Genomic DNA, 13,409 nt, shown 5'->3' with positions numbered 1-13,409 from the left:
AACTTAAACAAAGATAAAATTTAATTATTTCTAAATGACTAGTGATAAATGTTTTATGATAGAGAAATATTAGTTGCTAAAACCAACATTGCTAAATTTTGTGAAAAATTAGTGGTGAGAATCTGTCCAAAGCTATTTTTTTGTTAATTAGAGATAAAAATTTAGATGTTTTGTTTTAGTTTTAGTTTATATGGAGTGGAACACTTTACTTAAAATGCTTAAGAATTAATGGAACAATAATTCATTAATAGTTTATAAATATCACTCTTATATTTGGCTAAATCTTAGTGATGTAAGAATTCTTTACTTTCAGAAAAACAAACGAAACGCCTAATATGTTTAATATTTTTTATTAAAAATTATTTAATTTTAATTTTATAAACTTTGTCATATCAAAAAAGACATAATAAAGCATCAAAATTGAGGCTTATTTGAAGCAACTTTTTTTTTTAAAAAAATTTTTTGAGTGGAGGACCGGTTGTCAAATTTACGTTACAAGCCATTACTGAAACTGTCACCGACAATGATACTAGCTTCCAGTAATTTTAATCAAATAGAAACCACTTTTGCTTTTCTCAAGACTTATATATTGGTTGAATGTGGTAAAGTTCTTTCATGTTGAACAAAAATAGAGATTTGTGAATCTTGAAAAATTTCTAGCTTTCAAAAGAAGAGGTTTCTTCTTCCTACTTTCTTCGACCAGAGACTTTGGTTAATTTCTTACCTTTTACCTTTCTTTTGTGACTTGAAAATTAGTGTTATATTTTTTATGGTGTAATGATGATGTTTTCTTGTTCGACCTTTTCTATCCAGGTTCATGATGTCTATCTACATGGGTATGTATCTTTACCATCTTCTGAGTAATTTTTCACTAAAGATGCTCTTTAAATCAATTTAATATCATATACTAGTTTTGTTTGTTCAATTTATTTTATTAGCATTTACCATTAACTCATTTCCAAACGTTTTGTTTTCTTTTATTTTCTTCTTAATTTTCCTCCCTACATGATTTGCATCCATGATTTGACTTATTTATAACATCAAGTTTCCTTCAAACATCATTCCGTCACAAAATAGCATGCCTTTGTATGTATCCTTAATTATTATGTTTAATTGTTTTCTCAATTTGCCCCCTTTCAAGATTTTCATGCATGAGTTGACTAACTGACTTGGAATAAACATTAATTCCTTCAAATCCTGCCCCCTTCTTTTCCTTTTGTATCCCCTGATAAATATTTAGATTAGGAATTCATTAATTACTTCATAGTTTTATTTTAATCTATTATAACAAGTTTACATTTCGTCAAGTTGTAAGACTAGTAATGAGTCAATTGAGTTGATCTAACTCGACTCGACTAACCACTCAATGAAATTTGGTTCCACATATGTGTGTGTGTGTGAGAGAGAGAGAGAGTATAAAATGTACTATGTGATAATTCTTGTATATTGTGATAAGTGAAAAGTTTTAATTATAGCTATTAGATTAAAATTAAAAGTTCAAATATTTAACATAGGCATGTGTTTTATTTATTTCATAATTCTATTTTAGTTGGATGTTTTTCATCTTCACTTATCTACTTTAATTATTTTTTTTTGTAAATCTTGCTTTCATGGTTGGATTCTAGATCTTTTAAAAGCAACTAAAATATTTCCCCAAGTTTCACTTGTACTTGTTTGACTTATTTAATGCTTCTATTATTTATTTATTTTACTTAATTTAACACTTGAATCATCTATCCTTGTCCATTTTTTAAAATTTATAAGGACACCTTATTAACACCTATAATGTCACAATTTCTCTCTATCCTTTTTTATATGACATCATATTACTTTTCAAACTCAAACTTCTCTGTTTTCTTTCTTTAAGTGTCAAATAGCATGAGATGCACATACTTCCTTTTTCTATTGAAATACATGTCTAGTAACTATTATAGTTTTACTCATTTAAGTTATAATATGACAAATAAAAACATTGATGAATTACAAAGATGATTATACCTAGTTTTTTCTCAATAAAACTAAATTTACAAGACACTAAAGACATGCGTTTAAATAAAATCAAAGATAGGATACTTTTTATATTAAAATTGACTAAATTTTCCAAAAAGAAAAAACATATTTAAGGCAATGATGTAAATAGAATGCACAGTAGAGTCTACCTTCTCAAATGCATGTCTTGATACATATAGGGTCAAAAAGAAAACGAATGAAATTTCAAGATGAAATAGAATGGATGGGCAGAAGAAGGAGTTCTAGAATCATTGCTTTGGAAGAAAAAAAGCTCAAGGAAAGAGAAAGGAAACTAGCGTTGGCATTGGAAAGGAAGAACAAGTCAATGAATCATGACAAACAAAAAGGAAAGGCAACAATTGAAGTACAAGATGACTTGAGGGATTTTAGTGAGCATGAAGAGGGTTCAACCAAGAAAGGACACAAAAGCAAAGAATTTTATCAACTGATCTCTTCAATCAAGGTGTGCCTCCATGATTTTATTTTATTTTTGAACATCTTAACTGAACAGAGCATAAATATTATAAATGTCCCTTCTTGAATGCAAATACCTATGCATTTTCTTTATTTTTGTTGATTTTATAATATTTATGATTTGTGAATCTGACAATGAGAACTCATTAAATATTGTGAGTTGCAATATACTACTTCTTTTTTTTTTAATTGTCAGATTTTCAAAAAAAAAAATTGTTCCTATTTATCTCGCCCGCAAAGTTCAAAATCACATTAATTATTATTTTATCAAATATATCCTGACTTGCCTCATAATTTTTAATTAATTTACTCATCTATTTATTGTGGAGTGGAGAGAGAAAGGGTTAAAAATAGGAAAATTCACAACAATTTTTTTAAAATCAAGAAAATCACTGCATTTCTTGATTTCTATATAATAACCTTAAAAGATAGATAAAAGGAACAAAGGGAGTATAATTTACTAATGTCAAAATATTAGTTTCATGAATTGATATAGATAAATAATTACATTTTTTTATTCAAATAGGTGGATTTAAAAACATTAATGTGTCTCACTTAAATAATTTTTTTACATGATAGAATTTACAAAATTGAAATATAACTCTTCTTTGAAAAAAAATCAAGTAATGATTCTTCATGAAATTGAGTCTATTTTAGATTGGAGTTTTCATGATAACCTATTGATTCCAATAAACACAAAATATAAAAGAATAGGGAGTTCAATATAGTATTACTAATAACAAAACTTATCAGACTTGGTTCTTTCTTGGTAGTGTTTTTGCCTTCCCTTTAAGTAAACTTTGTGAGGATAATTGATTGTCTAAACCAAACCATCTGATAGTGGTTAATTTCTTACGTATTTCTTTTATACATAAATATTTTTCTCGAAAAAATATCTCTATTATCCACTTCTTTCCTAACGAATATTAATTCTATTTAATATAATTTCATCTCCAACTTCCTTTAATACACACACACACACAGAAATATTGAGCTTAAGATTACTTTAGTGAAAACTTGATATCGCACTTGCATGTAAGGTTGCACCCTTTCTCAATGGAAAGGTTTGAGTCTCCTATTTGTTTTTTCTAGCAAATATCCTCTATATTTCCTTAATTTGTTCATTTACTTTTTCAACCATTTCAATGTCATCAATACAGGAATTAGAAAGACACTCTGAGAATGTAAGCACTTCAGGATCAAATGGTATGCTTATAACTATCTTGAGCAGACACAAGTAGATTTAGCAATATCACTCGGGAATACTTCCATTACATGTGATTTTTCCTTAGTATAATGATATAAATACAATTGTTGTCCTTTTCACTTACAGACTCATCTTTAAATGGTGTGTCACTAAAGAACATCCTTCAAATAATCATAGATTTCCTACAAAGGTAAAAATCATATTACTTTATTAATGTTTTTAAATTCTTAGAAATGGATGAAATATATAATTTTCTATTACAAAAATCTCACTAGAATGTTGTTTAAATGTGAAGGGAAGACCCAAATGAGCTACTTGCTCAACCAATTAGTTTTGATGTGGTTAGTTGTTTACTTTTAATTTGAAGATCTAATAAATTAATTCTCTTATGTTTGATAACTGAGATTTGTTAACTATGTTGAATGATCACTTTGAAAGGTGGAAAATTACTACGAAATTGTGAAGCAACCAATGGATTTCGGTACCATAAGGGCAAAAATTCACGAGAGCTTGTACACAAATCTCGAACAGTTCAAGGTTTGAAGCACATATCATACCTTATTGCTTTGCTTTGTTATTTTTATTATTAGCACAAATTACATCAACAACTATTATATTTAAAAATTATACTTAATTACCTATGTTATTTTTAAAGACACTTTGTACTAGATATGCGTATAAAGGAAGAAAGATTTTTGTAGTTTCAAAAACATAACAAGAGTGTCAGATTGTAAGAATAATACATAAAAGAAGAGTACAAGTGTATAATATCTAAAATAAAAAGAATATTTGTATAAGAAGTATTAAAAAACAAGGAACATTAATGCGATCATCCATTCCATTTTGTACCATGAATAAGTAATAACATTGTTGAATTCTATATGTTTCACAAGTGCAATGAAAAAATAGATGTTATAGGTGAGCTTTACCTTCTTAAATGAGTTCAGTTAACTCAAATTAAATTAATCTAGGTCTAGTGTGATTTTCAAGAGTATCTTAGACAAGAAAAAAAATTGAATTGTCTTTACTAAAAAATTACATTTTACTAAAAGAAAAACAAACATTCTTCTGACTCACCTTTCTACACAACATTCAATTCCAACTGTAATTTCTATCAACTGCAGCTGTTTTGTTTTTTCCCTGTAATCAAATAAGCGAGGGAATGAGTCTTAATTATTTTGAGAATAAGTATCTATATTATTTTGGTTTTGTTATACCTAAATCTTATGGCTTACACATAACACATTGTGCATCCATTGACTACAACTAATCCAAAATAATATGATTAAAGTATCTAGCTCCATGTCGTTAAACCTTTTGTGACATATCACTTCTTTATTTATTACCTAGCTTTGAAACACTTTTATCATAGTCAAACTAATGTTTCATTCACCAACAATGTTTGACACAAGTGGTAACAACTTGTGTCTCTTATTAATAAGGATTACTTCATACCAATAAAAAAAAATACTGATGTTTCATTTGATTTCAATGATGCATAGCGTGATGTCTTTCTAATGCTCTCCAATGCAACGGATGTCTATCCAACAACCTCAAAATATCACCAAGTGGTATGAGCAAATAAAATAGAAAAAAACTTTAAAATTTTCAATTTTATGCACTATAAAATCTTGAATAAGCTTTGTTCAATATTATTTCTTTCAGGCTGAAAATATTAGCAGGGATGCTAAGTGCGTTTTTGAGGCTCTTGCTGAGCCTCAAAATTTTGATTCAGAACTTTCCCTAGACAAGACATGCCCAACTAGAAAGCCACAAAATGGGAAACTTGGAACCTCACGGAGGGTTTCTCCAAAAGTTGCTAGTATGGAAACTCGATCCTCATTTAACCTTCATGTACTCTTAATAGTCATTTGTTCATTCTACCAGTGATGAATAAAAATTGCATGTTTTGGTTAGAAAAACAAATCTCCTTTCACTATATTTAGAAAATGAATTGAAAATATTTAAAGGGAGGAGGATTGAGTGGTACCCTTTCCCTGCTAACAACTATGTAATTGACATCATTTTCATGATCATTAATCCATCCATGATTTGTTATGCATGTGCATGTAATACTAACTCATTAACTATTTACTTTATTCTCTAAAGTTAATTACTCATTTTAGAGGAACCAGATCCAATTTGTACATATTAATTAAAGAAAAACTCATAAATAATTTGTACATCAAAACTATTTCAACTTTTACTTTATTCTCTTTTTCTTATTGTTTCAATGAGTAAGAGCAACCAACTAACTGTATTTTCCTCTTAATATAGAGAGAAAAAATGTTACTCATGTTATGGTACCTGAAATAGAAAAGAGGCATATGTATTGGCCAACAAGCAAGCCACTGATTTCAGAGGTTCTGTGTGCTAGCAATCCTAATATTCAAGTAAGTTTTGTTCTTCATCCAAACAACCATACAAACTGATAATAATTAATAAATACGAGTAATAGTTGGGAAGAGTGTAAGATACACATTGGATATGTAATAAAGTAGTAAGTACATCATATGGAGTCACATTTGCGCATAAAAACATTCTAACTAGTGGAACTTACACTCTACACATAAGAACTGATTTAATGATGGCTAAAAATTTGAAAGAAGAACAATAGTCTATTCTTAATTCCTTATGAAACATATCCACATAACTCTCAATTAATATTACTTTCCATGTACATGTTTCAAGAATCCTATTTTTATATTATAAAAACTATTACCATTCATAATGCATGTTGGTATTGCAGTTGAAGACAAATTCAATTAAGTACAAAGAAAGTCTGTTACGGTTTGTACAAGATTTGGGACCAACGGCTAAAAGGGTTGCGGCGAAAAAACTAGAAGCACTAAGGGATCAACAACTATGCAATGTTGACACTCCAACTCCACAAACACAGCCTACAGTTCTCAATGCTCAGACACTTGCTTTAGCCATTCCCTTTCTCAATAGGTCACTCACCACCATTCCTGGCTCTGCAGCTCAGGGAAACAAAATTTTCAACAACAATAATGTTGGTGGAGTTAACATAAAGGATGTTCCTTATCAAGGAAACAAGACCAATACAAATGATAGCTGGAATGCTTATGTTGCTACTCTTTTGAGCAACAGGTTTTTAAATAATGACAAAGGAGAAAGTTCTAGTGGAAGAATTGAGAACTTCAACACATTGTCTCCCCGTGTTTATCCGACAACAAGTGTGATCTCAGGACCTAGCATTAGCCTCCCAGAGTCATCATCTCTTGTGCCTCAATCAAGGATAAGAAACTTCATGTCTAGCATGCCAAGCAATAATCTCTCACAAATTTCTCATGCGCATAAGCCGAGGCCAGAAGATATTATTAACCTCTCAGATTTGTCTCTTGTGTCTCAACAAAGGCCAGAAAACTTCATTTCTTACATGCCAAGCAATAATCTCTCACAAATTTCTCATGCGCATAAGCCGAGGCCAGAAGATATTATTAACCTCTCAGATTTGTCTCTTGTGTCTCAACAAAGGCCAGAAAACTTCATTTCTTACATGCCAAGCAATAATCTCAAACAGATTTCTCTTACACAAGAGCCAAATAATCTCTCACAGTTTTCTCGTGCTCATGAGCCAAGGCCAGAAGATATTATTAACCTCTCTGATTTATCTCTTGTGTCTAAAGCAAGGCCAGAAAACTTCGTGTCTTGCATGCCATGCAACAATCTCAAACAGTTTTCTCTTGCACGCGAGCCAAGACCAGAAGATTTTGTTAACCTCTCAGACCTGTCCCTTGTGTCTCAACCAAGGCCAAGAGACTCAATGTATGCCATGCCCAGCAATAACTCTATTGATCCATCTCTTATGCCCCGTCCATGGCAAGCAAACTCCATGTATTGCTTGAATTCCACAAGTGTATCTCCTTTGCCACTACCAAATCAAGGAATGTCAGTTTCAAGTAAGATCCTTTCAGTTTCAATTTCAACTATTTTTCCTTTCAATAGCTGCAAACTTTTCCAATGTGTCAAACACTTCATTATATGATTTAGGCACATCGGACTCGTCATCCATGAACCATAGTACTTCCACAATGTTGCATGGAATTCATGATCAGGTCCTGCACAATGCTACACCATACACTCCATTTGACATGCAAGTACAGGTAAATTAGTCAACTAAACCCTCATGAAACATCATCAAACATGGAAAATTTTGAAAATGTGGTGTTTTCTTTCGGGTGCAGAATCAATATTCCTCATATTTTCAGCTGGATGAAACAAGTGGTGGTTGGAGACAACGCTTATAACTTGTTTGGAAATGCTTTTGACACACATTTGCAATGAAAAGTCATGTCTTTGCCCAAGCAATCAAGTACTTAATTTTGAAGTTTATATTGTTGAATGTGATAAGTTGCATCCCGGAATTATTTCGAGACATATCCTATATCAACTTTAATAACAAAGACAACTAGACCACCTGTTCAGCGTATCTTGTTTTTAGCACACAAAAAAAAAAAAAAACAGTAGTATATAAAGTTAAGGAAAATTTTTGTGGGAGTTTAAGTAAATATAAATAAAATGTGATATGTACTTCATTAAGTTAGACCAAAACCTATCAATAAATTTTTTTTTTTAAGAAAGAGAGACTAAAGCCCTCGATATAAAATAATAATATTATTTATACTTATCAAAATCTAGAATTAACGCACGTGAGAGTGAATATGAACAAGGTAAATTCTTAGACTTCACACCCCGGATCAGCTTGTAGATAATAGTTAATAGATAATGTGATACATGGAGGACTGGTGCGTATAATAGAGTTTTTAATAATATTTAAGACAAAAATTATCATCATTTGTGATACATTGCATATAGTTATATTTTATTTTATTATTTTTATAATTATTTTTTGGATATTTAAGAATATATTTTTTAGAATTTTAATATTTTTACCTTTTTAGTTTATTTCACTATTTTACATTTATTTCATTTTATAGGGAAAGAGAATCTCAATTAGGAGTAAAAAGGGAGTTACTAATTAAAGAAAAAAGTCAAGAAATTAGATAGGTTGATATTACGAAATATTAGTGGAGCTTCTATAAAAAAAATTTTACTTCTTCTAGAAAATATTTATGATATTCTTATCTTATTTTTTAAAAAAAATTTAATTAGGAATATTTTTAATGTATATGTTTTTATTTATTTAGGCTTTAGTAAAATTGGGCTTTTTTAGTAAAGCAAGAGGGACGTTTGTTTCACAAACTATTTCTTTAATGTTGAGATTTTCTTTTTGGAATATAACACAGGAATGTATTTTTGGGTATTTAAAAAAAATGTGATATATCTAGCAATAATTGTTTTATACGAGAATATATTTTTTTCAACTCCATATTCCCGGAAATAAACAAAAAAAGCTGTGAAAAAACACACCATGGATCCGAGGGTAAAGTAAGTAAAATTTAAGCTTTAGGTCCATCAAAAAGTTATATTTTTATTTGTTTTTATAAAACAAAAAAGTCACTAAGTATTAACAAAAAGGTCATATATTTTGAAAAAACATTTAGTCTAATATATATTTTTAATTTTTAATAAATATTTAAATTTTATATTTATTTTTAATAATTTTTTTATTGAATTCTTAATAAAATAACTTTATTTTTTATTCTTGACACTTTTTTTAATGCATAAAAAAAATTATATTTACTCCCTTAAAAAAAAACTTGTTATTAATCTTTTTTAAAGGGACTAATAACAAATGAAAAAAAGTTATCATGAAATATCAAATTCGTTAATCTATCAGACTATAAAAAATGGCAAAAATTAAAAATATTTTTTTGTTTTATCAGAAAAAAAAAATTATTAAAAAATAAACATAAAATTCAAATATTTATTAACAACTACTAACGTATTTTAGCAAAAAGTTTAATATATAAATTTTTTATTTAAAATAAAAAATTCTCTTAAAATTCTCAATAGACCTCACTCAGTCTAATCCTAAATTAGTATTTCCTTCTCTATGCTAAAGAGTAACCTTGAATCCTGTTCCATCAAGGACCTTATTGATGTAATGATTGAAACATGAGGATTATGGCTTGCAACACCTTTAGTCATCATCAGCAAAGCTATTCTAGAATCTGTTTCACAAATTAGAAAAGGAAAACCAGCCTCCTTTGAATGTATGAAATAAGACCATAAATTTTAATTAATAGGAACTATGGAATCTCCAAGTGGAGAACGAACGAATGAAAAACGACTTGTTGGTAGTCAAAGTGCTTGTTAGTATATGGATGAAAAATATATATTACACAAAACTTAAATGGAGAACCAAAATTATACACATTGAAAATGAAAATACAAATATTGTTTCAAATTAATCAAGCAAGACTTTAAATCTTGAACAAATTCGATTGAAGCAAAAAGTAAATTGCAAAATACCTTTATTAATACAGATTAAATAAAAAGTATGTTAAATAAAGTTTCAATTATCTTATCAAATTTATTAATTTACTCAATATAGTATTAGAAAAGCAATAAAAACCATATTACTTTTTTATTATCTGCTGTATTAAAACTTAAAAGCATTCCCATGACAGGTTAGCAATTTTTTTTTATCAATGGGAAATAAAGGACCAAATGCAAACAACAAAACACTCCTAGCAGATGTCACTCCAAGCACATTAGCTTGCAGTAACAAACAAACATCAGCAGGACACGTCTCAAAGAGATGAAACGCGCGAAATCCTGTGTTGCATCTATCTTGGCTAACAGGTTAGCAAACTTGAATTTGGTTAAAACTTGAACTTTTTTAAAAGATTAATAATAATTAATAATAAAGTTATAAAGAATTAACTCTTTCAAGATTCACCAAAACACATTTCAAAGGCCCAAATTATCTTAACTTGTATTTTAACTCGTGTGTGTATTGCACATGACAAATATTTTTTAATATAATTAAAATTTATATAAAAATAAATATTCTAAATATATCATATCAGTTATTATAATTAAAATTTATAATAATTAATATTTTAATATATAACTTATAGTTTAGATTTTAAAAAATAAATAAATTATGATATAATGTTATTTTAAAATAGAAATGGATGCTCGGCTCAGAAAATAAAGTACAACATAAAGATAAAAGTAGTGTATGTAGTGCATCTCTCAAGGAGAGAAGAGAGAAAATGTTGAGAATCTCTAATTAAAAGAGTGGGAGTTTCACTCTCGAAGTTAGAAAGTTGGAGATTCTAATTTATACAATATGAATAGATTATACTTACAGTTCATAATAAATAAATATTTTAAATTGTATAAATTATGTTATAATTAAATTTTATAATAAATAAATATTTTTAAATTCATGAGTTATATTTTCTCCAGACTGAAATATAAGTAAAAAAAATTCTTGTGTGATGAATTAAAATATAAGTAAATTTTAATTAATTTTCCTCTATTTAATGATGTTATCTCCCAAATATTATTTATTTAATTATAGTTTTATTTCTAATAATATTCCCTTTTTTTGTCATATGAAATTAAATGTAAATGGTACTTTAGAAAATGAATTGATTTTCTTTATGAGGCAATCAAAATTAAATGAGTTAACTAATTTTTTTTAAAGGACCTGAATCAATTTTTCTTATTTTTATATTTCAGTCAGATGGAGTAATAAATAGTTAAAATGGTGAAATAATGGTATTTTTAATTGAAATAGATCGGGGATTAAGAAAATAAAATGACAACTTTGCATAAACTTAATTGTATTTTTTATTCAGGACCCATGACTTCCACATGACACTGACAACAAATAATGTAACACAGACATGCTAATGTCACAATGGATTAATATTTTAAAATCAAATAAATAGTAATTTTTAATTTTTAATACTAGATAAAATATTTATTATATTATAACTTAATTACTTTGTTTTAACTATTATATATATATATATATATATATATATATATATATATATATATATATATATATATATATATATATATTAATATATACTAATTAGTATTTATTAATTTTAACTTTAATTATATTGTTATATATTTATATTTATTAATATTTATAATTATTACATATTATTAATTTATTAGTTTGTAATATTCAATGTGTTTATATTTAATATTAATAGTACATATTAATAAATGAAAATTAATAAATTGATTATTTTATTTTTTATATATTCATATTTGTGTGTGTATATATATATTAATTTATATTAATATATTCTGACTTATATTTAATAAATTATTAATTATATTTATTAATATTAGTATAATTGTTTATTTAATAGTGAAAATATATGGAAATGAAAACAAAAAATAAATTATTTCCACTATTTTCTGTATAGACTTTAAAAAAGTAAAGTGAAAATAATGTACCATCTTTTTTAATTATAAGTGAAAATAAAAAAATTAAAATATTTTCTCAAATTAAACAACTCGCTAGCATTTAAGTTTGTATTTTGACATAAAACATCTTATGCTTTTTATTTATAGAAAGTGATGTAGTTGGTAAGAATCAAAGCACATTCCTTAATATGCTTAAGCAATATTTCATATAAGAAATGTTTTAACATAGGTCTTAGAAAAGAAAAAAAAATTAGAAGAAAATGTTAAGATCCTGTTAAAGTTTGGTAAAAATGATAAAATCGTATGACTCCCATATTATATTTAAATATTTTTCTTTCCTAATTTTATAGTTTTTAATTAATTTTAACCAATTGAAGATAGCGTATTTGAAGAAGTATGTTAGAATATGTTTCTATTACTCCTCAAAACAAAAATGATTTCTCATGCTTTGTAAGATGGAATTTTAATATATCTCAAAAAAGATCATTTGACAATATGAATTTATGATTGAAAGTTAGAATTTTTATTCTCGCCTTACATATGGAAAAGTTTCACTTATGAATGAAAAAATTATAGATTTAATTTATTAAATTGCCCTTTTGTCAGAAAATATTTAATTACCCTTATTTATTTTTAATTTATAAACTTTTCCAAAACATCTTTTTATCATTCACACATTCTCTCTTCGTTCATCCTTTGTCTAGTGTGATTCTCCTTTGTCACATTCTTCTTAAGGTATGCTCTTAATCTTCATTTTGATTTATATTTTATGCATTTGTTTTTTGTGTTCTTTATTGATGCTTTTGATCTAATTTTATATGTTTTGTTATATGCAAGTGTGGTTTAAGTGAAGCTCATAATTCTTAATTTGATTCTTGTGCTGGTTGTTTATTTGGCTTGGAAAATCATGAATCAATTGAAAAATACAAGATGTGTGGAATATTACAATTTTAGTTATGTAGTTGGAAATTCTAAATAATGTTATCATATGTGTGTATTTGTAAACTAGGGTTGTTTATGTATGACACGCCATTTAAAAGTACCATTACATAAGTGAAGTGAAGTTATAATCATTAGATTAATTTTCTTACGCATGTATGATTGAGATTAAAAGGGTGAAATTGAAAATTCCTAACCTACCCCCCACTCGCAACCCCCTCCCTTGCCTATCCCCCCACCTTCCTTTCCTTCCCCATTCTCAATTGGTTTCTTGGGAGCATAAAAGGTATGAAGGAGAAATGGAACTCTTGGGTTTGAGGTTATAAGGGGTGGTACAAAAAAGGTTATCATGTTTTGTTGACAATGACTTGTATTTTTGTACATATATATTGGATTTGGTCAATGTTGTTTAAGGTTGGACTATTATTTGTCTTTTTCAATTGCAACAAAA

The 13,409-nt window shown here is 27.4% G+C and overlaps 1 protein-coding gene across 1 annotated transcript; it reads left to right on the top strand.

Annotated features, from left to right (window-relative positions):
- The first annotated feature begins 610 nt into the window (after positions 1-610).
- Positions 611-8,131, top strand: LOC100801496 (bromodomain-containing protein DDB_G0280777). Its single transcript, XM_014764171.3, has 13 exons — positions 611-711; positions 814-836; positions 2,190-2,473; positions 3,645-3,690; positions 3,818-3,881; positions 3,987-4,032; positions 4,130-4,228; positions 5,194-5,262; positions 5,357-5,513; positions 5,969-6,084; positions 6,441-7,614; positions 7,706-7,818; positions 7,900-8,131. The coding sequence occupies exons 2-13, from the start codon at positions 818-820 to the stop codon at positions 7,960-7,962; spliced, it is 2,250 nt and encodes a 749-aa protein (XP_014619657.1). The 5' UTR covers positions 611-711; positions 814-817; the 3' UTR covers positions 7,963-8,131.
- The last annotated feature ends 5,278 nt before the right edge of the window (positions 8,132-13,409 follow it).

This window comes from Glycine max, chromosome 11 (genome assembly GCF_000004515.6).
Source record: "Glycine max cultivar Williams 82 chromosome 11, Glycine_max_v4.0, whole genome shotgun sequence".
NCBI classification, from domain to species: Eukaryota; Viridiplantae; Streptophyta; class Magnoliopsida; order Fabales; family Fabaceae; genus Glycine; species Glycine max.
This window is presented reverse-complemented; position numbering and strand designations above follow the sequence as displayed.